The 27301-nt window shown below is 41.4% G+C and overlaps 1 protein-coding gene across 1 annotated transcript in view; it reads right to left on the bottom strand.

Annotated features, from left to right (window-relative positions):
* LOC122552587 (collagen alpha-1(XII) chain-like) overlaps positions 1-27301 on the bottom strand; it is a 275375-nt gene that overhangs the window by 165931 nt on the left and 82143 nt on the right. The window contains exons 16-26 of the mRNA XM_087991107.1: positions 26271-26395; positions 20033-20182; positions 19808-19927; positions 18098-18262; positions 17365-17511; positions 14762-14901; positions 13879-14008; positions 12639-12784; positions 5042-5171; positions 3026-3165; positions 373-502 (exon numbers count right to left, since the gene is read on the bottom strand). Coding sequence (XP_087847233.1) covers positions 373-502; positions 3026-3165; positions 5042-5171; positions 12639-12784; positions 13879-14008; positions 14762-14901; positions 17365-17511; positions 18098-18262; positions 19808-19927; positions 20033-20182; positions 26271-26395 — 1523 coding nt within the window. The remainder of the gene's footprint in view (positions 1-372; positions 503-3025; positions 3166-5041; positions 5172-12638; positions 12785-13878; positions 14009-14761; positions 14902-17364; positions 17512-18097; positions 18263-19807; positions 19928-20032; positions 20183-26270; positions 26396-27301) is intronic.

Raw genomic sequence — 27301 nt, 5'->3', positions numbered from 1 at the left:
ACAATGTTATGGTTCGAAGTATTTACCTAATTCCTATTTGAAAGCTACTGTTGAACTTGTTTCCACCACTTATTCAGTCAGCATGGTCCTAATCAGAACAGCTCATTGGGTTAAAACAAAATCTTTCTCTGTTCTATTGTTTGTTGTCAACTATCAAAAATTTGGTGTCCATTGGTTAATGATGCAAAATGATCTTTCTTCCTTTACTATATTGGAGTGCTTCATGATTTTGAGCACCTCCATTTGATCTCCTGCTCACGTTCCCTGCCTCAAGATGAACAATCATAGCCTTTCTCAGTGTGCCTGAAACTATTAGAATTGTTACAGGCTCAATGGAAGCCCTCAATATTTTGACTGAAGTGTCTCACTTACAGGTGTTTTCTCTCCCAATCAGGGGAGCTGAGGGGCCATGATCATGTACCGCAGTAACTGCAACCTTATACTCCGTCTGTGACGCAAGGCCTGATAGTGACACTGAGTTCTCATTGCCGGGGATTTCCACCTATAAGGTTGAAGAAAAGATATTGGTTACACTTGTTCGGGTAACAGAGTGAATTCATAGCAAAATGTAATGTAAAGTTTTTTTTAAAATTCATTCATGTGATGAGGACTAGGCCACCATTTATTGCCCAGAGGGCAGTTAAGAGCCAAACACATTGCTATGGGTCTGGGGTCACCTGGAGGCCAGACCATGGAAAGATGGCAGTTTCCTTCCCGAAAGGGCATTAGTGACCCAGATGGATTTTTCCCAACAATCAATTCCTCATCATCGTAGACTCTTAATTTCAGATATTCGTTGAATTCAAACCCCACCATCTGCTGTGGCAGGTTTCAAACCTGGGTCCCCACAACATTATCTGAGTCTCTGGATTAAGAGTCCAGCAATAATACCACTAAGCCATCACCTCCCCTGGAATCACAAAGGGACAATGGGAGAAGTCTATTGGAGCTTATTTGTCTTTCTCCATCAAACTCACCCAGTCCACGGAATTGTATAACTACCCTGGAAGAATGTTCTTGTCATAAATGAGTTACTTAGTGACGAGTTTCAAATACCATACGATCTGGTTTAAGAGATGTGCTTTTCTTTGGGTCAACTCATGTAACTAAGTTCACTCCGTTTGCCAGTGTTGCATTTTGTTGTTTCCCACCACCCATCCTAATCATGGTTCTCTTTAATTCTGAGTCTTGTTTTCCAACTTGTGGTTTGCTTCATCACTCTCCTCTAGTCTAGCAACACTCTCAGTCATATCCGACTGTGACTGGCAAATTAAAAGTATAGGCATTATAGTCCCACTTGCTCATTAGAGATAGACAACTGGTAGTGGTTTAACCTGAGGGTCACCACACTTCAGGCGAGAGGACAGGTTGAGAAGGCGAGACCATCACTGTAACCTCAGTCAGTACAGGAGTTGAACCCACACTGTTGCTGTCATTCTTAATTGCAAGCCATCCAACCAACTGAGCTAATTGACTCCCTAAATGGCAACTTATGAAGGCACTCCAACACCACCCTCTCAAGGGAAGAAAATATGCTGGCCATTTCGATTATTTCATCTCAGAATGTAGTCATCACTGACAAGATAGGTAGTTAGTCCATTCCCTGTTGCCCCTTGAGAAGCTAGTGATGGACTTCCTTTGGAAACGATTGGTAGGACATTGACACAACTCATCTTTATTTAGAGATTATTTTTGACTCAAATTTAAATTCTCCACAAGCTTGGATGAATAATCCAGAGCTTGGGCATTCAAATCTCACTGTGGAGAGTTTGAGGATTTGAATTCTGATTACATTGTCAATATCATATCAATAAAAGTGATAATGAAAATGTTAGGTTGTTGTAGGAATGTGAGGTCATCAGAAATAGGAACAGCAGTGAACTAATTGGCCTCTGAGTCTGCTCCATCATTCATTAAGATCCTGTCCGAACTCAATCTTGCAGCCTATAACCTTTGACTTTCTTTTGTAAATTATTAAATATATACAATGATCCAACTTTTATTCCTCTCTGGGTACACATTTCAAAGGATTAATGATGTGGAGGAGCCTGGAGTGGACAAAGTTAAAAACCACAAAACACCAGGTTATAGTCCAACAGGTTTGTTTGGAAGCACTAGCTTTCAGAGCACTGTTCCTTCATCAGGTGGTTGTGGAGAATAAAATCATAAGACACAGAATCGGACTATAACCTGGAGTTGTGTGATTTATAGCTTTGTCTCAGGATTAATGACCTTCTCTCATGACAAATGCATCTTAAATGGAAGACCAATGAAAGCTCTTGATTCCCCTACAAGCTTAAATATTCTCTCAGCAGCTACTCTGTCATGGTACATCTGTGTCTTAGATGTATAAATAAGGTCACCTTTCATTCTTGCAAACTCTAGTGATTCCAAGCCAAATCTGCCCAACCTTTCCTCTCAAAGTAAATCCTTTATCCCAGGAGTAACCCATGAGAACCTTCTCTGAACTGTTTACAATGCAAGGATTTCCCTCATTAAATATGGACAGCAAAACAGCTATCTTATTAATGCCTTGCACAGTTGCCACAAGGCTTCCTATTTTTAAACACGGAAACTGCTGCAGAAACCCAACAGTTTTGAAGAAGGGTCACGTTAATTCTTTACACACCTCAGGCGAGGGGAAGAGGGACCTTCATTGTAACTTCAGTCAGGTAGGAACTGAACCCACAGTCGCACATACACTGCTTCGCAAACCATCCAGCCCACTGAGCTAATTGACTGCTTTCTCTTCACAGCTGCTGCCAGACTTGCTGAGTTTCTCCAGCAATTTCCAACTTTTGTTTGTATCAGATCTGCAGCATCTACACAGGTCTTTGATTTATTTTTAATACTCCCTATTTCTAACCAGCTCCACCATTTAATAAAATCATAGCTGATCTGAGTATTTCCATCTATCCCGATAAACTTTCATGCCCTAACATAACAAGAACCTTAAAACTTTTTTCTATAAGACAAAGAAATTTTTAAAAATCATGTTACTCTGCAATGGAACATATCACCTCACCTCCTTGACGGTCTCATCACCCACTTCATTGTATTTAATCACATATTTAAGCACCCTGCCTGGTGCAGGATCCCAGTGGGCCCGTAAGTGACTGTGAGTGACATCGGAAAACCAGATATTCCTGGGTCCACCCAGTGGCACTGTGGAGACAGAATGAAACAGAGCTCAACAGAGAAAAACAGGTGACAAAATACCATGAAGCAAGTCAAAACAAAATCAGGTACTGAGTTTTGACATGACACACTGTGGCTACATTATGTGGCTCCTTCCAGAACGTGTTTAAATTCCTCTGAGAACATCTAATTTTTCACACTGATGTTAAACTAATCTCTGCAATAATCTTTCAGAGACTAAAATAACTCTCAAAAAACTAGAATTTGTCTTTAAATTGTCAAAGTGGAATCGATTTTTACTCTGAAAAAAATACAAGAATTCTGAAGAAAGTGAAGCTTTCAAGGATGAATTAGAACCATTCTGAGATTTGCACCTGAACACACCATTAAACTCATGTGATAGCCGCCATATGATAAAAGTCAGCATTACATTTGTCTTCTCATTACTTTGTGCAGGATTATACATGACATACAGCATAGAATTAGACTATCTGACTCAACCAGGCGATGCCCATATTACGAGGAGAAAGTGAGGACTGCAGATGCTGGAGATCAGAGTCAAGAGTGTGGTGCAGGTCAGGCAGCATCCAAGGAGCAGAAGAATCGACGTTTCGCATAAGCCCTTCAACAGGAAAGCAGGAGAAGCGACGTTTCGGGCATAAGCTCTTCTTCATTCCTGATGAAGGGCTTATGCCTGAAACATCGATTCTCCTGCTCCTCGGATGCTGCCTGACCTGCTGTGCTTTTCCAGCACCACACTCTCAACTCTGATATCCAGCAGTCCTCACTTTCTCCTATGCTCATGTTATGCTTCCCTTGAGATTCCTCCCATTACCATTCACATTTAAATCTATGAGCATGATCCTTCATTCCTTTCTTCCACATATTCTTGTTGAGCCTTTCCTTAAATATATCTGCATTATTTACTTTAAGCACTGCCTGCGCTGAGAACATCCATCTTAAGAAATAAGTTTTTTTCATCTACCAATGTCTTGGTGACTACGTTATCTTGAAGACCTCTAACTAAGCGCTTCCCACAAAAGGAATCAATCTCTCTGTACCCACTCTATCAAAACCCATTGTAATGTAAAGATCTCTTTTGGGGACCCTTCAACCTTTTCTGAACCCATGATAAAAGAGACCAGCTTGCTAATCCATTTCTGAAATGGATACTGACACATATTTGGTATCGGCTTCAGAAACATCCTCTGCAGCCTCTCCAATGAATCAAAGAAACATAGAATCCCTACAGTGCAGAAGAAAAGCCATTTGGCCCATTGAGTCTGCACCAACCCTCCGAAGAGAGCTCTTCATCCTTCTGCATTCTTCTATATCCTTTTGACAATATGGTGATCAGCACTGCACATAATTCACTGAAATATCTATCTATTCCATCTCCTAGATAAATTCCAATGTAAGATCATTCTTCTTAATATTTCCATCACTTCTCTATCATTATGTGTGATACTCTCATCTATTCCTTTCGGTCCTATTCATGTCTCTTCCTTCCATGTTTCCAGTATCTGTACACTTATCTTTCATGACATATCAGCAAGGAAACAAATTCCACTGTGCCTCCATGAGTTCCAATTCCAAATGGATTTCCTTTCATCCAAAGGGTACAAGGTCTTCACTCTGAGCTCTGTCTACCATAGGTTTACCTGCTCACTTCTCCCTGGCCATTGTCTATTTTCCTGCTTCCACCTGCATGGCCTGGACGGTGAAACTGCTAAACAAAGATGCTGTTTTGCTCAATGAAATGGATAAACTTTGTTATTGAAAAGATAGATACTCGAATTTGAAACGCAAAGGTTTGTGGTTAATATTGCATGCCAGAGATTCAATCTCCTGAACTGGGTGAAAACCTGCAAGCTTTAGAGACTGTGTAATTAAAATATCTTACAGGTAGTTGCTTGCACACTCAGTGGATCACTGGGGACATCTTCGTACAAGGCATGAATTGTAAGTGTATACTCAGTGTTGGGAAATAAATTGTCCAGCCTCACATCAGTGTTATCAGGGCCAACTTTCAACTGCAAGAGAAAAGATCAATAATTTGTAAATAATATGGGGGATAATGAAGAAAAAAGAGCAGCATTATTACAAACTCACTTTAAATCACAATGAAATTGATGACAATTTCATGCATCAATCCTTGTTTTTCTTTCCAACTGATCTTCTGTGTGACACTTACTACATGAAGTTGAATATGTGTGTGAGTAATACTGATCCAGCAACCAATGTCATTAAAGAACGGATTGTTTGGCTGTCAGCACATTGCTGTGTTTGAGAGCTTGATGCGTGTAGATAAGCAGCCATTTTTCCCTACTCGCATCATATTCCCATGTTAATGGGCTAGACTTTGTGCACCCACTTCAACAGGTTTGAAGAATGGGGGTGAGGGCACTAGTTAAATCAAGCATGCCTTTTTCGTACCCACCTGGCCCCACCAAACGCCACAACTATATCAGCAGTGAGTGTGCTGTCAGGTGCCCCCTCCAGCAATAGGTCAATTGGAGTCCTTCAGCAGGCAATTAGTTCCCAAAAAAGACTGCTTCGACTGTTCCTGTGATTTAACCAATGACAGAAGAGGTGCCATCAACCCACCATCATGGGTTGTTGCCAGGCAAAGGGAGAGGGTATCCCCCCCAAAATTACCAAATGTCCTATCTGAGGTTTTGCTGTCATCCAAATCCCAACCAGGTTGCCTTCACCCCACTGACCTCTCAACCCCTCTACTCAAAGTGCGTCACAACTATACCCCCACACCCCAGCCTGCCATCTTGCCTGGGCCTGTGAGCTGAGCTCCTCTCAGAACTTCATAATATTTACTAAATTCCAATCCAATACCACATGTCTCTGTCCCAAAATGCTTAAGAGACACAGGCCTCTGATAGATCAGCAGCTCTCTAAGATGGGCTTCCTGTTGTTGAAGGGCAGAAGCCTATTATAGTTGAGGAAGTTGGGAGCCAGGCACCTTGTAAAATTCTACCCTGATCTTCACAATTTATTTCATTGACTGTAAAGCATTTTGGGAACAGATGATATCAAATATAAATTATCTTTATGCTGCAGTGCTCCAGCCAATCTCAGAGCAACCGAAACACATAAATAGAAAGTGGACCATACCACCAGTGCTTCGTCCAGAGGCTCATTGATGATGTTATCTAGTATGGTGACGAAACATCTGAAACCGAACCTTCCAGCTCAGCGAGTAAACTTACATCAGAACAACACCTCATTTATCACTTGAGAACCCTGCAGCCTTCTGGACCATTGAGTTTTAGGGTTTGAGTATCCTTCCCCATGTTTTCTCTCACCTCCTGTACACCCGGCCTGTTATTACATGGGCTGCTACTACACACTACCCATTGTCAGCCACTAATCGTCGCCATTAGCAGCTACTCATTTCCTCAGACTGACTTTTAATATTCCTTTGTCTAACTGTTTTTCTCTGCCTTTGAGCTGTATCTCCACCAATTCTTTTTCTCCTCCTCCTCCACTCTATCTTCTGTATAAAAAAAATCCTTTTCCTATCTACCATCAATTCTGAGGAAGAGTCACTGGGCCTGAAATGTTAACTCTGATTTCTCTCTACAGATGCTGCCAGATCTGCTGAGGTTTTTTAGCAATGTCTGTTTTTGTTTCACATTTGCAGCATCTGCAATTCTTTTTGGTTTATAGGAAGGATATTATTAAGCTGGAGGGAGTTCAGAAGAGAATTATCAGGACATTGCCAAGTATGGAAAGTTTGAATTATAAACTGGATAGACTGGGACTTTTTCATTGGATCATAGGAGGTTGAGGGGGCGACCTTATAGAAGGTTATAAAATGAGAGGTTTAGATAGTGTTAATGGTAGTTGTCTTTGCCCTAGGGTGGGAGATTCTAAGACCAGGCCGGTGGGGGGGGACATTTTTAAAGTGTGAGGAGAGAGAGTTAACAAATACGTGGGGGCAATTTATTTACATAGAAGGTGGTTTGCGTGTGGGATGAACTTCCTGTGGAAATAGTGGATGTGGGTACAATTACAACTTTTAAAAATCATTTGGATACATACACGAAAAGTAAAGGTTTGGAGGGATATGGACCAGGAGCAGGCAGGTGGGACTAGTTTAGTTTGGGATTATGATTCTGTGTCTGAATGACGTTTTTAGGCTGGAACTGGAGAAAACTCCCCAATCCTTTCTTTAAAATTACGTATAATTTTTTGCATCCAACTGGTAAGGACACAGTTTAATACCTCATTTGAGATTCAGTATTTCCAACTTCTAGCCTGAATTATATGTTCAAGCCACTAGAGTAGGGATTAGAAACTATAACCTCGTCTGACACTGAGCCATTGCTGACAATTCAGGACTGAAGGAGTTCTCCTATAAATTCTTACTCAACAGTTCTTAAGTTCAAGACATAAATCACCTAATTATGTTGACCAATATTAACTCTGTGGCTGGCCTCCCTACAACTTTGATGATTCTGCCTTTCTCAAGTGAAGAGACGCATGCCAAAGTCAAAGTGGAGCTGAAGTGCTGCTTATGCTCTGCATAGGGTCACACAATGATGTGTTAGGCACTCTGTAAACGTTTCAGAGAGGTTTGGCTAAAGTTTAACGGGGCCACTTAGTGCATGTGTAATTCTGTATTCACAAGCTAAGTCACTTAAATGGGAAAATATTTGCATGTGTTAAAATCTCTTAAAAGAGAGAGAGCGTGAGAGAGATTATGACTAAAGATTGTGGCTGTCTGAGCAATAAAACTGAATGTGATGTGAGGCAGACGGTGAGTGAAACTGGTTAGCTATTTCTTAACACAGGATGAAATACTGTGGAGATTGTAGCTCAAGATCATGTTTCACTGCCAGTCACATTGCTTGTTGCTCATTGTTTCTGAAAAAAACATTAATCAAGCAAAGCAGTTCTCTAATAGCACTATTTTTAAAAAATTCTCATATGGAATGTAAGTATTGCCAGCATTTGTCGTCCATCCCTAGTTGCCCTTAAACTGATTGATCCTCTGGGCTATTTCAGAAGGGAGTTAAGAGTAGGTCACTTTGTTTTAGCTCTGGAATCACATGTTTATCAGAGTAAAGATGGCAGATTTCCTTCTTAAAGGGCATTAAATGATGTATGTTACAACAATTGTTAGTTATCTGGCCATCATGAGGCTGGCTTTTAATTCTATATTATTTTATTCAAATGTCATTGTCTCCATGGTGGGATTAGAATCCATCACCCAGAACAATTGTTTGGGTCTCTAAATTACTAGGTGAAAGTGAGGAGTGCAGACGCTGGAGATTAGAGTCAAGAGTGTGGTGCTGGAAAAGCACAGCAGGTCAGGCAGCATCCAAGGAGCAGGAGAATCGACGTTTCAGGCAAAAGCCCTTCTCTACATTACTAGTCCAGTGGCATTGTCATGATACCACCAGCTCCCCCTCACAATTAAAGTCCAAACATTTTCAACAATAGTTAAGCATTACAAACAGAACTATCATTAATTCATCATGTACCAAAGTATCATTAATTGGCAAAGGGGATGGCTGAATTCAGTTTTTCTTTTCTTTTTCATTCACAGGATGAGGGTGTCACTGGCTAGGCCAGCATTTGTTACCCAACCCTAATTGCCCAGAGGGCAGACAAGGGTCAACCATGTTACTGTGAGTCTGGAGCCACGTGTAGGCCAGACCAGCTAAAGGTGGCAGTTTCCTTTCCAAAAGTACATTAAGGAACCTTCAAAGAAACCATACCTTATATAGGGGTAGAATATGCACCTTTCAAATAGATTTGAGGAAAATCATCCAAGCTGCAGGAGGTAGGTAGGTCAGAGAGCTAGAGAAAGGGATCATATCACTGAGCTGGATATCAAGATCACAGGAAGCAGGACTGGAAGTTAGTGATAGGTCATTCAGGCCTGGATATTGCTAATAATGTGTTTCTGTGTTGACAGTGGCATCCCTAGCAGATACTGATTGGCATTGTTCCTGAACTGCTGTAGTTCTTGCGGAATAATCTCCCAATAGCATTGACCATTGACCCAATAGCAATAAAGGAGCAATGACATGCACCCAAGTCGATGGTTTGTGACCTACAAGGGGACACTGTGCCAACAACATGGCAATCCTTGTCCTTCTCCACAGGAAAGGTGGCCCAGTAGTAAGCAAGCGTGGGTGTGTTAATACAGTGACTCCTATTGATCATATATACTGCAACCATAATGCAACAATGATTAGTAGTTGTAGTAGCAAGAGTGATCAGCAGTTGTATGCCTTTTTATATTCATTCCTGGGATATCAGCTTCATTGGCTGTAACAGCAATTATTGCACATTCTTAACTGTCCTTGAGAAAACACTGCAATTATTTTTAGGGACTGTTGATTTGTATTCATCCAGGCAAAGACTGAGCATATATACAGTGGAAGATGAATAGAGCTCAAGCCTCTGCCTTGGATGTAGCCAAGATGGTTGATTAAGTCCCCCTCCTGGTCAATAAAACACCCAAGAGATTGGTGATAGGGGAGAAGGCTCAACTTTCTCTGCTTTGGGGTGGCCATTGTTCAAAACTGTAGCATAAATGCTTTCTTCCTCTGAACAGGGTGCCAATTCGAGCATGGAATGGGCTGATTCATTCTGGATAGTGTTATACGTGGAGCTGAACAATACAGAATCAGAGAAAACTCATGTGAAGCAGATCAGGATGCAAGACCCAAAGGCACTTGGCTGAGGAACTCCACCACTGATGCTCTGGGGCTGCATGACAAGCATTTCTTAATCTCATCAAGTCAGAATTATTTTTCCCTTAACTCTCTCAAGGGAGGTGGGCATCACTGGCAAAGCCAGGATTTCTTGCCCTTACCTCACAGCCTTTGAACTTGCTCAGCTATTTCAGTGCCTTGTTCAGACTTGCATTGCTGTGGATCTGGACTCACATGGAGGCCAAATGGATAATGATAGCAGACCTCCTTCCCCAAAAGGTATGAGTGAACAAGATATTTTTTTCCACAAATCAATGATAGTTTCCTGGCTGCCATTACTGAGACTAGCTTTTAGTGTAGATCTATCAATTAAGTGAATTTAAGCTGCTATGGTGCAATTTGAACCCCTGACCCCAGAGTATTAACATGCAGCACCGAATTACCAATCCAATCACACTACCATGGTCTCCATGGCCCCACACTCAGAGGGTTTCCTACTGTCAACAATTACCCTCCATTACAACAGGACGCACTGGTTACACACTTGGCTGAATGTTGCCGTGAAGTTGAGGAGACCTACTCTTGCTTTTCCAGTTTAATTCAGCTTGTGTTAGGTCTGGGTCAAGTGACTTTTGATAGGATTCAAACTGATGTGGGCAGGCTATTGGTAACTTATGCTTTTTCATGCTGGCGTGGTTAATTCCTTCCAACAATTGATTAGGATAAAGCTGAATAAGATAGTGGCTAACCAAATTAGTTGATTTGTCTTAATAAGACATATTTGGGGATCCAACACACACATTGAGTACAGCTAGTGTTCATAACTGTCCGAGAACAGCTTGGAACATGGAACAGATTAATCTAATACATATGTCTTGCACTGAGAGGAGTTCCCTTCCCTCAGTGTTATGAGAGATGAACCAAACAGACAGGACACCAGGATCGAAGATGGCAAGGATCTCAGAAACAAGTTGAGTAATGTCAAGCATTTTGGGCATTTGAGCATTTATCACTGAAAACATTTTCAAACACATTGACCCAATGTATGCCCGGGCAATATTCTTCCTCTGTTGATTCTCTTTGTCCACCACTAACTGCAGTTCCTGCAGTGAAGGGATTTTCTTACAAGAATAGGTTGAGCAGATTGGAACTATACTTGTTGGAGTTCAGCAGAATGAGGGGTGATCTCAGTGAAACATATAAGATTTGAAGGGGTCTTGACAGGGTGGATGTTGAGATGTTTCCTCTCATTGAGAATCTAAAACTTAGGGGTATTGTTTCAAAGTAAAAGGCCCCCATTTAAAGTGGAAGAAAAGAAGTGATCTCTCAGAGAGTCCACGAGTTTTTAAATTTTCTTTCATACAGAACTGCGGAGTTAGAGTCATTGAAATATTCAGGGTTGAGGTAAACCGACTTTTTTTTAATCTGCAAAGAAGTCAGGTGTTATGGAGCAAGTGGGTCACTCATGATCTTACTGGTTGATGGAGCAGACTCCGTGGGTTAAAACATCTACTCCTTCGCCTATTCCTTGTGATCTTATTTACTTTCTTCACTCCTTCATGGGATCAGGCTGTTCCAGTATTATCGTTCCCACTTTTCCTTGAGGTAATGGGCAATGAATCACCTCTTTGAATTTAACTGCATGGGTCACTTGGCCATTTCAAAGGACTCTTAAGGTCAACTCATTTTCCACCCTGAAGGAACAGTTGTGAAACTGATTTTTTAAAAATATATTGGTCCGTTAATTTCCAGACATGGAGGTGCCAGTATTGGACTGGGGCAGACAATGTCAGAAGTCACTTGACACCAGCTCATAGTCCAAGTGGTTTATACGAAATCACAAGCTTTCAGAACGGTGCTCCTTTGTCAGGTGAACTAGAGGGAAACGCTTTCCCTCCTCTTCACCTAACTATTAATTTCTTTGTAATGTCAGTGTTACTGATCCTAGCTTTATTCAAAATTGTTTGGTTTGTTAGCTGAATTTAAACTCCCTAAGTGCCAAGGTGGACTTGGGAGATGATGGTGTGGTGGTAATATCACCACTCTATAACTTAGAGACCCTTAGGTCATGAGTTCAAATCGTGCCACAGTAGTTTGTGGAAATCTAAATGCAACAACTCAATCGGCTGGCATTGGAATCTAGTGGCAATTATTAATTGTGTAATGTAATGTTGAGGATATACACAGAATGGCTCAGTGGTTAGTACTGCTGCCTCACAGGACCAGGCCATTTTGTATTTGAAACTGATAAAATAAATTGCCAAAAAGATGTTGCAATGCAGCTCCAGTTGTTTTATGCAAAGATAGAATTACAGTAGCCTAATTATTATGGAACGTGATCAGTAATCCTCACAAAGTAGTGAACTCCCAGTATGGTCGTTGGCAAATTGGAGTTTAATTTAAAACATGTCAATATTCATCAGAAGTCCAACTCTTTTAACAATGTCTCCAGGGAAATAACTGAGCTGAGTTTATTTGTGACTTCAGTCCCACCCATAAATGTGGTTGGGTTTTAGCTGCCTAGATGTGGGCTAGCAGTCTTCTTAGCTGTGCAAAGCCCCTGTGGTTGAGGAAGAATTTCCACCACAACCACCAGGTCCTCAGGGACAACTGGGAGATGAACAATAAGTACTGGTTTTGCCAATGACCCTAACCCTGAGAATGAATAATAAATTGCTTCTTTGTCTTCTCCACTCAGTCCACACACAAGCAAAATACAGATCACACAGAAGCTGGTTTGAGCTAATAATCAGGATGGAATTTGATTGGTAATGTCTGAAGGAGCCAGGGAAATTAAATCGTATTTTCCGATACCTCTTTCTGTACAGCTGGCTGACTGGCATTCATCGGTGTGTAGAGCAGCATATATCCCGAGGCACCACGAGCTGGCTCCCATCTGACATTCATCGTGGTCGGGGTAATATCGTAGACATTTAGATTTCTCACACCAGGAATGGGCACTGTCAAAAGAGAATTTAAAAATCATGAAGAAGTAATTGCTAAGAAAGTGATATCCTCTTATCTGACATCCAGCACCTTTCAGGTATCTTGAGATGGATTTTCTGACTAGCAAAAAGGAGCCTTGAAATTCCAAGTCACAATGGCACTGAGAGGAAGAGAATGAAAACCATTGCTGGGGAACCACTGTGTGAGTTTCAGAGTGAAGGACTTGCCCTGTCAGGGACAGCACACTAGATAGGGTAGGCAGATAATAGCTCTACCCTATGGTAGGGGAGTATAAAATTAGACGACATAGGTTTAAGGTCAGAGAGGTGAGACACAAAGGGTCCACGGGGCAATGTTTTTGCACAGAGGGTGGTGAATGTCTAGAATGGTCTGCCAGAGGTAGTGGTGAAAGCAAGTACAATTTCTTCATTTCAGAAGCATTTAAACAGATACATGGATGGGATAGGTCTGGATGGAAATGCGGGGGAGTCCTAATGGAAGGTTCCAACCTGAAATGTCAACTCCCCTGCTCCTCTGCTGTGCTTTTTCCAGCTCCACACTTTATCAACTCTGACTTTCTGGCATCTGCAGACCTCAATATCTCCAAGGAGGGATACAGACCAAATGCAGGCAAATGAAACTATTTAATTCTGAAAACTGGGCTGCATGAACAGGTTGCGCTGAAGGGCCTGTTTCAATGCTGTGGACCGCTCTGACTCTATGACTAGTTAGTTGCAGAGTAGAGCTCCCTCTGCAATGCCCCGGCAATGTACCTTAACTTGTACACTGAAGAACATAGCTAACTGTACGAGTTTTGCTCCCTGCATCACTGACGAGCATGCTGATACTGACTCAAAACAGAGCTAGAGAGGCACCAGAAAAATTGTGTGGCTGATCTCTTTGTTTAGGGAAATATGCCAGACAAGAAAGACCTGGAACGTTTTCACTACATCAACAGTTACAAATAGCTTGAAGCCAAGTTTCTGTGGATGTTCTGCCATTACAATCAAGCGATTTCAAACAAAACAATCAGAAAGGTTTGACAAACATTTTTTTGTTACATAGACCTCGTAATAAAGTAAAAGCAAGTAGATAATATCTGGCTCACGTGTGGTCTCTGTTCCCATAAGAGGTTCACTGACTTCTCCTTCCAGCAGTCCGTACACATTGACAACATATTCCGTGTCAGGCTGCAGGTTTCTCAATACTGTGGTCTTGGTTCTTCCATTTACTAACACCTGAAAGAGCACGTCGCCATCATCCAAATATGGCCATGAACTGGGACAGTAAAACAATGCAAGCAACAGGAGGAAGGCTGGATATGTGGTTCCATACACAATCCGAAGTTTTGAATCTTTGATTCTGACCCATATTTATTGGTAAGTGAAATGGCAGCATGAAATTCCCTGTGTCTGCATTGGTTAAGAAGCCAGTTGACAGAAATGGCTTCATGCTTTTATTGGAAGAGTGGGAAGAGGGAGTTGACACAATTGCGTTCACTACTGCAGCCACACAGAGTGAGGGCAACCATAAAATCTCTGCCTCAGCTCTGAAAGAGGCTGCCTGTGCCTATCTGACACTGCATTCCCACTCCAGTTTGAGCCCACTCCAGACTTAATCATTGCAGGGTCCACAACGATCACAGCTGAAGTTTGGAAGTGCCCTGACTCGCGAGTAGCAATGTTAAAACAACTCTCTCTTATCCCTGTGAACTCAAGGAGACCACATATGTTTTGAATATACAGTTAGGTGACTTTTCTGTAACAGCATCCCCACAACACAGAGGCCACTGTTAGACAGCCCAGCTCAGCATGCTGGGTGTCGGGGCTGGACGGGGGGGGGGGGGGGGAGCAGCAGGAGGAGGAATCAAATGCATAATAATAAATAAATGTATATACTTACTAAACTTAGACCAATGTTTGACCTCTTAACAGCTCTCTCAATTTGATTTTATTGATATTTATACAACACTTGGGAAGCAGTTCACTAACCTCTTCAGGTTTCCCTCCAGCCACTGGTTGGTATTCCACCCTGTACCGATCAAAGTTTGAATCAGAGTGATCCCAAGTTACCCGGAAGGTGTGATGAGTCGCCTCAGAGGTAACCAGGTTTGTTGGAGGATTCAAGTCACCTACGACAGCAAATGTCAAGAGACAGCATGAGTAGATCCCTCTGGTACTCACTCTGCTAGCTTAGCACCCACTCATTTCTCATAGTCCCCAACCTGTCTGATGGACAATCCCGAGCTTCTTGCTAAAGTTCCTTCAGCTGCACCTCCCAAACTCTGAACTCTCCGACATCTGGAAAGTCAAGGGTAGCAGTTGCAAGAAAACACGATTATTTCCAAGTACTCCTCCAAGTTCCATGCTCCCTGAATTGGACATGTATTCTCATTCCTCCATTGTCGATAGATCAAATTCCTAGACCTCTCTATAACAGCACGAGGCAGCAATGTCACCAGCTGAACTGTAGAGGTTTCTGAAAATGGCCCGTCACCATTTCCTCAAGGGTAGTTAGGAAATGGATAGTAAATACTAGCTTCGTCATCAACACCCATGTCCAGAGAATGAATCTTAATTACAGGATCTACAATTAGGTAAATACAGATTTCCTACAACTAAAAATGCTCTAAATTGTTTAAATTCATTGAGTTGCTCAAAATAAACTTCTGGATTTACATATCTACATTATATTACCTGTTTATTTATATTGATGACATTACCACTTAACCATTTCCTCTTGAAATGTATGTACTATTATTTTCTACAACCCTTCTTATAGCACTGTACACAACTATTATGGTGCAGAAGGAGGCCATTCAGCCTATTGTGCCGGTACTGGTAGCATTGCAGCTGTACAATTTGTTCCCAATAATTACCTGGAGAAAGAGTATGATATTGATAGATCATTTTTTGGAGATGCCAGTGTTGGACTGGGATGTACAAAATTAAAAATCACACAACACCAGGTTGTGGTCCAACAGGTTTATTTGGAAGCACTGGCTTTCGGAGCGCTGCTCCTTCATCAGGTGGTTGTCAATTTGGAGCAGCGCTCCGAAAGCTAGTGCTTCCAAATAAACCTGTTGGACTATAACCTGGCGTTGTGTGATTTTTTAACTTGATAGATCATTTAGTGGTATTAAAAAGATTATTCATCCCAAATTTCTGGAGGTACATTTCATTTATGCTTTGTCACTTTGCTGCTCTCCCTTTGCAATTATTGAGGTGACTGACACCAACTCACAAATGTTCTCACACTGGGGCTCTGTTTTAATACCATGCACCATAGCCCACAATTAGTTTGCACAGCATAGCAGGCACACAGGCCCTTCATTTTTGCCACTATAATATTCATTCCATGCCCCTCCCACTTTCACAGAAACCAAAATTGCTCCACACCTGTAAGATCAGAAATCTACCCATATCCATTCTGAACATTTCCATGAGTTAAGCCCTAAACTAAGAAGGCTCAACAATTGATAATCTCCGTAATTTCACACATTCTGACACGATCAGTTTATAGTCCAGGGCTGAAGTCCAACTAACTGAAGGCAGGCCAAAAATTGGAATTTAGGCTGTATTATTGGGTATGGCTCAATGCAAAGGAATGTTGACATTGACTGTTTTGCCTCATTAGCCAGAATTTGCTATTTTAAACTTGATAGAGGCAGCAAGGTGATTAATTTGCTCGTGTGAAGAAAACATCGCTTCGGCCTAACACTGATTATTTTCCAGATCAATTTTCAACCAAAGGAGCAGCTATTGGCTTTCCATACCTGCTTCCCCTCTGCCTGTATCTGTCTCCTGCTTCCCAAAGAAATCTGCCAGTTCCACGTTCACACAGGCATGATGGAAGTATTCAGTCAGCACACTGCTATTTAACACGGGTAACCTAAGATGACCTGTTCCCTCTCAACACTTTAATGGTGTAAATTGTCATCAAATGTGAAAAAAAAACACATAATTTAACTGCTTGCTATTCTGTTGGGCCCATCAAGTCTGTACTGCCAAAGTTCCACTAAATCTACAATCGTCCCACTTTCCTGCACTGGGTCCATAGCCTCCAATGTTACAACAGTTCAAATGCTTATCCAAGTGCTTTATTAAGGTTGTGAGCTTCATATCTCAATTACTGTCCCAGGCAATGCACTCCAGGCTCCACCACCCTCTGGGTGAAAGTGGTTTTCTGCAATTGCCCTTTGAATCTCCAGCCTTTCTCTTTAAAGTTAAGCCCCCTTGTTATTATCCCTTCAACTTAGGGGAACAGTTGTTTTTTATTCACCCTGTCCATGTCCCTCATAAACCTATAGCCAAGGTAAGAATCCTAGTCCAAACCCTAACCACAGTACAGTCTTGACATTGTAAAACCACCCAACAGTAGGCAGCAGATTGAAACTTGATTGGTCCATTTTGACTGCTTGAATCGAAAGGGAATTATAAATACTTGCAAACCAAACCAATGGGGCAGTCAGATGAATTAGAAATCTCTTTCCAAGAGCTAGTACAGGAACAATGGGCTGAGTGGATTCTTTTGCTGCAATCTGATTCTCTGCACAGCGTTTGCTAAAATCAAGTTCTCGAACGATATTTCATACCTGGCCCCTTTACACTGTTACAGAGATTCGTGCTCAGGTCATCAACAATTTCAGTGAGTAAAGCAAAATCAGCCACGGTGTACACGTGAATGCTGTCTGGGTCAGTGGCAATCTGCTTCAATTCGGCTTCATCCGCATTCTTAATACCTAAGGAAGAACATCATATTTGATAACAGTGAGTACTCAAGAAAGTGGCACAGTCGTACAGTCACCAGACTAGCAATCCAATGCCCAGGCTATTGTTCTGCAGTATGGCTTCAGAGATGGTTTCTACAGCTCAGTGTTCAGAGCAGAATTGCATATCTAACTTAAACACTAAAGTTAACAAACTATGATTTTTACTACCTCTTCAAAGAATGCCATTGCAAAGTCACTTTATTAAAAGTAATACTGCAGGTATAACTATTATTGATACATATGGTAACAATGTGGTTATTACTGATCTAGCAATCCAGAGGATGCAAGCTTGGATCCCACCAAAGACATTTGAGAAATCAAACTTAGTTTATTTGAAAAATAGGAAAAGACCTTTGGTATCAGCAAAAGTGTCAGCTTATCATAAAATGTCAAGTGGTTAGCTATACTTTAGAAAAGAATGTTAGACTTGAATGGTGATATCACCTTAGTTGCTTGAGCTTAGAGAATCTGCTGCTCTGCCCAAGTTATGTTCAATACCTTGACTGCCTTCGCTTCCTTCCAGTTTCCCACTCTGTTTCACACCATGCCAACTCACCAACAGCATACAGCTCCACTCCCATGTTGCGCAAAGTATCGGAGGGAATGCCAACATCATCTTGCGACTTGCCATCAGTGATGAGGACACCAATCTTACGTGCGTTCGGACGAGCACCAGCATCAGTATTAAAGTTGTTTTGCAATATGTGGTTGAGAGCCATGCCTGAGAATAACAGTGAGAAAATAAGGTAAAAACAGGCAACTTGCATCAATCATTGAAGGAGGGTTACTTGAGAAGTAAATTGAGAGTGGGAATTGGATGAAAGCTTTGGCAAAAGATGTTCTCTGCTCTGAGTTACGAGGTGAGAGAGATTAGAACATGGGTCCAGAAAAATGCAGCAATAGTCATTGGGAGAATTCACGGCTGCACAGACAGATCACCATCCTCACTTCAGAGTTAGAATGGTTAAACTTGTGCTATACTCTGGTCAGTCATTACAAGCTAAGGCTGCCAATATTGCTTTGGTGTGCACTGGCTCTGACAGTATGGCTCCCCCCTTATTGTACAGGTTGTATTTAGCATTGCAGCAAAGATATTCTGAACACATGACAAATCCCTGAGGAAGCACGTTCCAAACCCAGGACCACTGCCATCTAGAAGGACAAGGGCAGCAGATACATGGGAACACCAGTACCTGTAAGTTCCCCTCCCCTCACCATCCTGAGGAAAGTATATCACTGTCCCTTCAGTGTTGCTGGGTCAAAATTGTGGAACTCCCTCCCTAAAGACATTGTTGCACATGGACTGCAGTGATTCAAGAAGGCAGCTTTCCACCTACTCAAGGGCAACGATGGATGGGAAACAGATGCTGGCGCAGCCAGAGACACTACATCCCACAAGTGAATTTTTTAAAAGGTAAAGATCATGGGAAACCACCTGAGCTTGGAAGAATTGTAAGGTATAAGGAAGACAGTGTGGCAATCAAAAAGGACATAGAGAAGTTGGGGGTGTAGAAGGGAAGGTGGTAGATGAGGTTCATGCAGAGAAGTGTAAGGAGATGTACTTTGGTCAGAAAAACATGGAAAGATAAAATGAAATAGGGAGTTCACTTCCAAGTTGGGGAGGGCACATCAATTATCCGAATTTCGGATTCTCCAAACATGTCTCAGGGTCCTGTAAATGCTTCCTTTGTTTATGATCAGATCAGTAATCCAAACAATCAGTTATCCAAGCAATCTGTTATCCGAACAATCAGTTATCCGAACAATCAGTTATCCGAACAATCAGTTATCCGAACAATTTGTTATCCGAACAATCCGAAATCCGAACAATCAGTTATCTTAACAAAATACTCCCCATCCGTCTCGTTCAAATAACTGAGGTTGTTCTGTGTATGTGTACAGATCTTTGAAGGTAGCAGAATAGGTAGAGAGAGCAGTGAGTAACACACAGTAGACTCATTTTTATTGCTAAGGGCTTTCAGTGGAAGAGCAAAAAGGTGATGTTCAACTTATTTAAGACATTTGGGAGACCTCAGCAGGAGTATTTTGTACAATCCTGGGCATCACATTATAGGAAGGACATGAATGCACTAGAGAGAGTGTCGAAGCAGTGATTCTGTGATAGCTAGTCTTCACTCATGACTGGTTCAAGTCACAATCAGCTACAAATCGGCTGTGATCTCACTGAAGGACAGCACAGTCTCAAAAGGCTGAATGGCCTGTGTTTCCACAAGATCATCCAGATCCACAGGGTAAAACAGCCTACCTGTCAAGGTGTTGCCCCCTTTGTAAGGTAGACCCGCTACAGCATCAAGTAAGCTCTTCTTGTCCCTGTGCTGATTAAGGTTCCATTCGGTCCTTGGGTCTCCGCTGTACTGGGCCAGACCTAAGGACATTCAGACAATCCAGTGAGCCATGTCAATTTATTTTGTTGCTTGAGGAAATGAAATAGCAAATTGACAGAATCAAGGAGGACTCTGCGAGAGCTCACCAAACTGTACTCTTCTGGGACCAATGTCGAAGACTTGAACCAGCTTGGAGATGAAATTTCTGATCTGTCGGAAATTAAGTCGCCCGATACTCCAAGATCCATCCACAAGCAGCACGATGTCAGCAGCTGCCCTAGTGGTACACTGCAGCCCTGTCACAGTGAAAAACAGTTACTAAGGAACAAACCTCCGGCGTAAATTTTTAACCTACTTCAGAAGAAGAAAAATGTGCACATTATGCAGCTGATACTATTATTCAGGAATGAAATGTATAAATCAACAAAACATAAAAGACAATTTGCATTAGAATATGGTTAAGCAATGCAAGAAAACCAGGGTGAAATTTGCTGGTATGCTCACCTTTGCAATTAACATCAAGAAATCTCTATTGACCTTGGGAATAAAATTGGAGTTATAATTGACATTGTTTTTGTGACAAGAGTTCAACGTATTTTTTGCCACTTCTGCCACACAATGCCATCACATATAAGTGTCACAATGATGCTAGTTGTGACATTTCACATCGTTGTATCACTTACGTTTAAGCAGATCAGAAAATAAATCTTAGAGACTACTTTTTAAAGCTAAAACATATTGGACAGTGGTGAATTGGTACATGGTAATCCTAGCATAGGGCTACAGATGTTACCATTCTAAAAATAACATTCAATTTCAATTTTTGAATTGGAAATTGAAGTAATAAAGAATTATTTATGTGTTGTTCCAATTGGTAAAGCAGAGTGTCATGCAATACTACAAAACTATTCTAAAGCCATTGTCAAATATAATATTCCTCATTTACAGCACCCTAACTATAATCCCCAACTTGGATTACCATCTTCCTCACCAGTTCATTTTGAATAAGGAATATTAATTAGGTTAAATACTGTTTCCTTAATGCTGAAAGTCACCCAATGTTTTTGAAGGTTCTTCGAATTCAAAAACAAGCAGGCATTGTATCCGATTCCAAACCAAATGCTGTAAAAACACCAAAGTAAATAAAAGGGATGATACTGTCAGTCAAACACTCAATTCTAACAAATCCAACAGCAGGTAGGTTAGTATTGTCACATATAAGTGCTCATGATTTTGGTAAGAGAACACGCAGCACGAAAACAGTTCCTAGGTTTCACAATCTCAATAAACAAACTGAAGTATAGATCAACTCCCTTCAGCTTGAGGCACAAATCTGCAGAATTTGAGGATAATATATGAAGGATCGCATTGCAGAAACACCAAAGATGACAAGACACAGAGAAGGTTTGAGAGGAATTTTTATTTAAATGAATAAAGTGCTTGCGTATGTTCCAACAACATTTTTTTTTGCTGTTTTCGTGACAATCCACGCAATTGCTGGTTACATGACATTGCAATCCTCCCAGCCTTTGGCCTCATTTGTACCCTCTTGGAAATTTCAAAAAACATCCACTCCATCACTTCATAAGTTTCTTCTGTGCTCATGTACGATTACTGCTTTCAATGGCTGGAATATTGTAAGCAGGTATATAGTGCTAGCTGCAAAATCAAAAGGGAACGGGAGTGGAGGAAGGTCGTCTTCTGCGTAAATGTCAAAATTGAAAATGTTACTGCTTCACAAAGGAATAAATAACCATTAATCAGAGTCTCTGATCCATGTGCAATTTATAGACTGTCCATGCTCATGACTGGGAAGAAAAAGAACAAATTTATATTTTAACCAGTAAAGGCACCTTAAAGTGTGTACAGAGAACTGAAAGCTGCAGTGGTACTTTAATCTCACTGATAGCTGCAGTGGTAAACTCTGCAACAGTTACAGCATACTTACTAATGTCCCATGCAAGCACTGAGTACACTCATTCTGCCTACTTCCATGTGTTACATCAATTAATTGAAAATAAACAGGTTAATGTCCAAATGTTAAGGAATCGGAGAAGACAGGAACAGGGAAAGATTCAACGCTTTGAAGGTCAAATATTCTTCTGTTCTGAGCGGGATTTCCAAGATCTATATTCAAATGAATCTATCATACTTAAATTATAGTTTTAATCATTAAGCCCCAAATCTGTTCATCTGTCAGAGACACTCTTCCAAAATTAAAAGCAAATGTCTGAAGTGGGATATTGTTTCTTCGGAATGTTTGCATATAGTAACATTTCAGTGTGAGGCAAATAGTTACATTTAATGGCAAGGAAACTGAAGGAGGATTTAAGCTTTTGCAGTTTGTGGCTGAATGAGCTACCACGTTTTCCTGCCCAAAATATAAAAGCCTCACTGTTTGAAATGCCTGACATACATTGAGAATGTTTTCTCACCCTATTTGTATGAGAGTTTAAAAGACCATTGGCCTCATGAGTATCCTTTGGGATCACCTGCTGTTCAGTGCAGTATTGTGAGACCTTTTATTTGTTGCTGTATGTTTAGGATTGCAATGGGCAATTCTACTAAAGCAAAATAATTGCTGAAATACAACATGACGCAATGCCACTGCTATGAAATATTTGTAATATTATCTATGAGCATCACAGTTGGTGTGATCTGGTAGAATGTAATGAAGTTACTTTTTTAGCAGAGAGAAACAAGTGGTGGTAAGTTTAAACTTTAAACTCAGGAAGGGGTGTAGGTTCAGAAGGAGAACCCTTGAAAGAACCCATGCTGTTGGCATCACTCTGCATTACAAACCGGCCATCCAGCCAACTGAGCTAACCAAATGCGACAGTATGGTTTGTGTGAATGTAATTTGACTTTAATACTTTGAGGCAATTAGTTTTAGCAACTAGTTTTGCAACTATCTTATTGCCACTTTAGAACTGTTGGGTCAACTGTTTAAATGCAGAATTGAGTCATTAAGTTAGATTTAGTGAAAACATTTATGCAGAAATTCACCTCTGCATAGACATTCACATCTGCATTGATAGAGTGCAGAGGGGAGATTCATATGAGGGCATTAAATGATCATAAGAGGACAAAATTGGAATCCCAGTCTGAGGAAATTCAATTCATATGCACACACTATGTTCTAGTTTTATTACTTTAATCTCACAAATGACAATTTGAGTTTTTTGGACTGATGGTGCTCGGGCACTCCCCCTGCAGGCAATACCAAGGGTGACAGCAGCACTCTGGTGATTAATGAAGGCGCACTGAGCCCCCTTTTAAAGTGGTTTCCTGAGAGTTGGGCCATTAGCTGTATTTTCAGGACTTAACCCTTGCCCAAACCCTTCTTATCTCAGATTCCAGTGGGTGGTGAGTGAACATGTGCTGAAATTTCCCAGCAAATTGTTTATGCTAATGGAATATAAATAGATGGTTGAGCAGTAGGATTAAGATTGCAGGATTAGGACTTTGGAAGAATTGGGAAGGAAGATTAAGACAAGTATGAATGTGGATCAACTTTTACATTTTCTTAACATCCTCTTGAGCTGGAAATAGTCCTCAAAATAACATCAAGTCATTGTCATGCAATATGTTCATAAATAATAGAACATAAGCCTTAGAAGCATGTGTAGGCTATTCAGCCCTTCATGATTGCTCCTCCAAGGATGATCTCATGCTGTCAGCTCCACTTTCTATTCTGCCTCCCATAAGCCTTGATTCCTAAGTCAAATAGAAATCTATCTAATCAGCCTTAACTAAATTCAAGGACTCACCATGGCTTTATGCGTGGGGAATCATGGCTCACAAAACTTGATTGTGATTTTTGAAGAAGTAACAAAGAGGATTGATGGGGGCAGAGTAGTAGATGTGATCTATATGGACTTCAGTACGGCATTCGATAAGGTTCCCCATGGGAGACTGGTTAGCAAGGTTAGATCTCATGGAATACAGGGAGAACTAGCCATTTGGCTATGACAGAGGGTGGAGGTGGAGAGTTGTTTTTCAGACTGGAGGCCTGTGACCAGTGGAGTGCCACAAGGATCGGTGCTGGGTCCACTACTTTTTGTCATTTATATAAATGATTTGGATGTGATCATAAGAGGCATAGTTAGTAAGTTTGCAGATGACACCAAAATTGGAGGTGTAGTGGACAGCGAAGAGGATAACCTTGGATTACAGATGTGCCAATGGGCTAAGAAGTGGCAGATGGAGTTTAATTCAGATAAACACGAGGTTCTGCATTTTGGGAAAGCAAATCTTAGCAGGACTTATACACTTAATGGAAAGTTCCTCGGGATTGTTGCTAAACAAAGAAACCTTGGAGTGCAGGTTCATAGCTCCTTGAAAGTGGAGTCACAGGTAGATATGATAGTGAAGAAGGTGTTTGGTATGCTTTCCTTTATTGGTCAGAGTATTGAGTACAGGAGTTGGGAGGTCACACTGCTGCTGTACAGGACATTGGTTAGGCCACTGTTAGAACACTGCTTGCAATTCTGGTCTTCTTCCTATCGGAGAGATGTTGTGAAACTTGAAAGGGTTCAGAAAAGATTTACAAGCATTTTGCCAGGGTTGGAGGATTTGAACTATAGGGAGAGGTTGAACAGGCTGGGGCTGTTTTCCCTGGAGCGTCGGAGACTATGGGGTGACCTTATAGACATTTACAAAATTATGAGAGGCATGGATAGAGTAAATAGACAAAGTCTTTTCCCTGGGGTCGGAGAATCCAGAACTAGAGGTCATAGGTTTAAGGTGAGAGGGGAAAGATATAAAAGAGACCTAAGGGACAACTATTTTACGCAGAGGGTGGTACATGCATGGAATGAGCTGCCAGAGGAAGTTGTGGAGGCTAGTACAACTGCAACATTTAAAAGGCATTTGGATGGGTATATGAATAGGAAGGGTTTGGAGGGATATGGGCCGGGTGCTGGCTAGTGGGACTAGATTGGGTTGGGACATCTGGCCAGCATGGACGGATTGGATCGTAGGGTCTGTTTCTGTGCTGTACATCTCTATGCCTTTATGACTCTATGACTCAGTCCATACTGTTTTCTGGGGAAAACAGTGCTATACCTACTTACTAACTTGTTGCGAATTTGTGTACCCAAATCACCAGATCCTTCTGGACCACCAAATTCTGCAATCTTCCTCCATTAAACAATATACTACCAAAGTTCACCAGTTCCCACATTATACTCCATCTGCGATTTTGTTGCATATTCACTTGTCCAGTCCATATCCATTTTCAGACCCTCTAACACCCCTTACAATAACAAAGACCGAGAATGCAAATAATGCTCAGCAGGTCTGGGAGCATCTGTGGAGAGATATACGGAGTTAATATTTCAAGTTCTGTTTGAGTCTCACTCAGAACATCTCTTCGCAGATGCTGCCAGACCTGCTGAGTTTCTCCAGTCTTCTCTGTGTTTGCTTCCAACATCCGCAATACTTTACTTTTACTTGCTTACCGATCTTGGCTTCCTTGGCAAATTTAACTGCAGTGCTTTCAGTTTCCACATTCAAGTCATTGGTACAGATTGTAAATATTTGAGGTGCCAGCACTCTTACCTGTGGCATTCATATAATTACAGCTTGCTAATCCAAAAAACGATGTGAGTGTCATTACTGACTGCTTCCTGTTCACTAACTGATAGTTAATTAATAAATCTTTTATCGATGTTCCCCTTTCTACCATAGCCTTTCATGGTAGCTTGTCAAATGACTTTTGGAAATCGATATGCAATGATCTATATCTAGTTCTTAAAAATTCTCCATTATCCATCTACCTTGCTACTTATCAAATTATCTATTTACAAAAAGAACGTTTAAAAAATTCCAATGTTAAATTCTTAAAAGATTTTGAGGTGATATCAATTGAAAAATTTAAGCTGATATTGATAGTTTTTTGTCAGGTATGGTTATTATGGAACCAATAGAGTTGAGATTCAGGTCAGCTGTGATATAATTTTATGGCAGATCAGATTTACAAGGGAGGTCTTGTGTTGCACTGGGTAGTGCCCTGACTCTCAGCTAGAAGCTCCAGGCTCGAGTCTCACTTGAGGATCTGATGGCCACTGATGGTACGTTTAGAACTTACTAGTGCATTGTGTATTAGTAAATCCTTCCAAGATGCCTAAGGGAGATTGAGAACAGTGTGTGGTCAGTGATACTTGACATATCTGACTTTCACCAGGGAAAACAAGCAATAAATCACTGACTTAAGCATGTGTTATGTCTGCCCCATCCACCTCAAGGTGCAGGAGGTTTTCTAAGTCAGGTTTGGGTGACTGAACGGGCTCCTTATGTTCCCATTAATGCCAATATCTAAGACGTCACTGATTTGGAGAGAAGCTTCATGTTAAGTCACTGATCAATCAGTAAACTCGTTACCTGGTGGTCCCAGAGGTTTCTCTAATGCTTCATCTGAGAGGGTTGTCTGTTCCTCCCCATACAGTGGCAAACTTTCTCCACCCTCAAACATTCCAGAAACAGCCACTTTATAGGTGGTGCCAGCTCTGGAAATAAAACACAATTTGACACAATCGTTCATATCAAAATGTTCATCTTGCAATCAAATTGATCACTTCATGATGAGAAAAACCTGTGTCCAGTTGTTAACAATTCCAAGAGGGTATGAGTAAAAAAAAATTGTTTACAAGGTAGTCACTCCCTCAACTGTATTCCCAATTTACTACAAAAAGAGAAATTGCTGGAGAAAGTCAACAGGTCTGACAACAGTTGTGGAGAGGCAAACAGAATTATTGTTTCGGAAACCAAAAGAGAAAATGCTGGAAAATCTCAGCAGGCCTGGCAGCATCTGTAAGGAGAGAAAAGAGCCGACGTTTCGAGTCTAACTGACCCTTTGTCAAAGCTGTTTCAGGTCTGGTGACTCTACTTCAGAACTCAGCATTTATCATCCTTCTGTACAGTCATTGCTGGTCTAAAACATTTCGAACATAGGATAGTGGAGCATAGGTTCTGGCCCTTCAGCCTACCATGCATATACCAACCAGATGTCATTCTAAACTAATCCTTTTTGCCTGCACATGATCCTTATCCCTCTATTCTCTGCTTGTTCATGCATCTGAGGAGAAAGTGAGGTCTGCAGATGCTGGCGATCAGAGTTGAAAATGTGTTGCTGGAAAAGCGCAGCAGGTCATGCAGCATCCAGGGAACAGGAGAATCGACGTTTCGGGCATAAGCCCTTCTTCAGGAATGAGAAAAGTTTGTCCAGCAGGCTAAGATAAAAGGTAGGGAGGAGGGACTTGGGGGAGGGGCGTCGGAAATGTGATAGGTGGAAAGAGGTCAAGGTGAGGGTGATAGGTCAGACTGGGGTGGGGGCGGAGAGGTCGGGAAGAAGATCTCAGGTTAGGAAGGCGGTGCTGAATTTGATGGATTTGACTGAGACAGGGTGGGGGGAG

The sequence above is a fragment of the Chiloscyllium plagiosum genome, unplaced genomic scaffold (genome assembly GCF_037043375.1).
Source record: "Chiloscyllium plagiosum isolate Xiang-an unplaced genomic scaffold, Cpla_swu_hap1 HiC_scaffold_10, whole genome shotgun sequence".
Classification (NCBI taxonomy): Eukaryota; Metazoa; Chordata; class Chondrichthyes; order Orectolobiformes; family Hemiscylliidae; genus Chiloscyllium; species Chiloscyllium plagiosum.
Note: the sequence above shows the minus strand (reverse complement) of the source record. Positions and strands in the feature narration are given on the sequence as shown.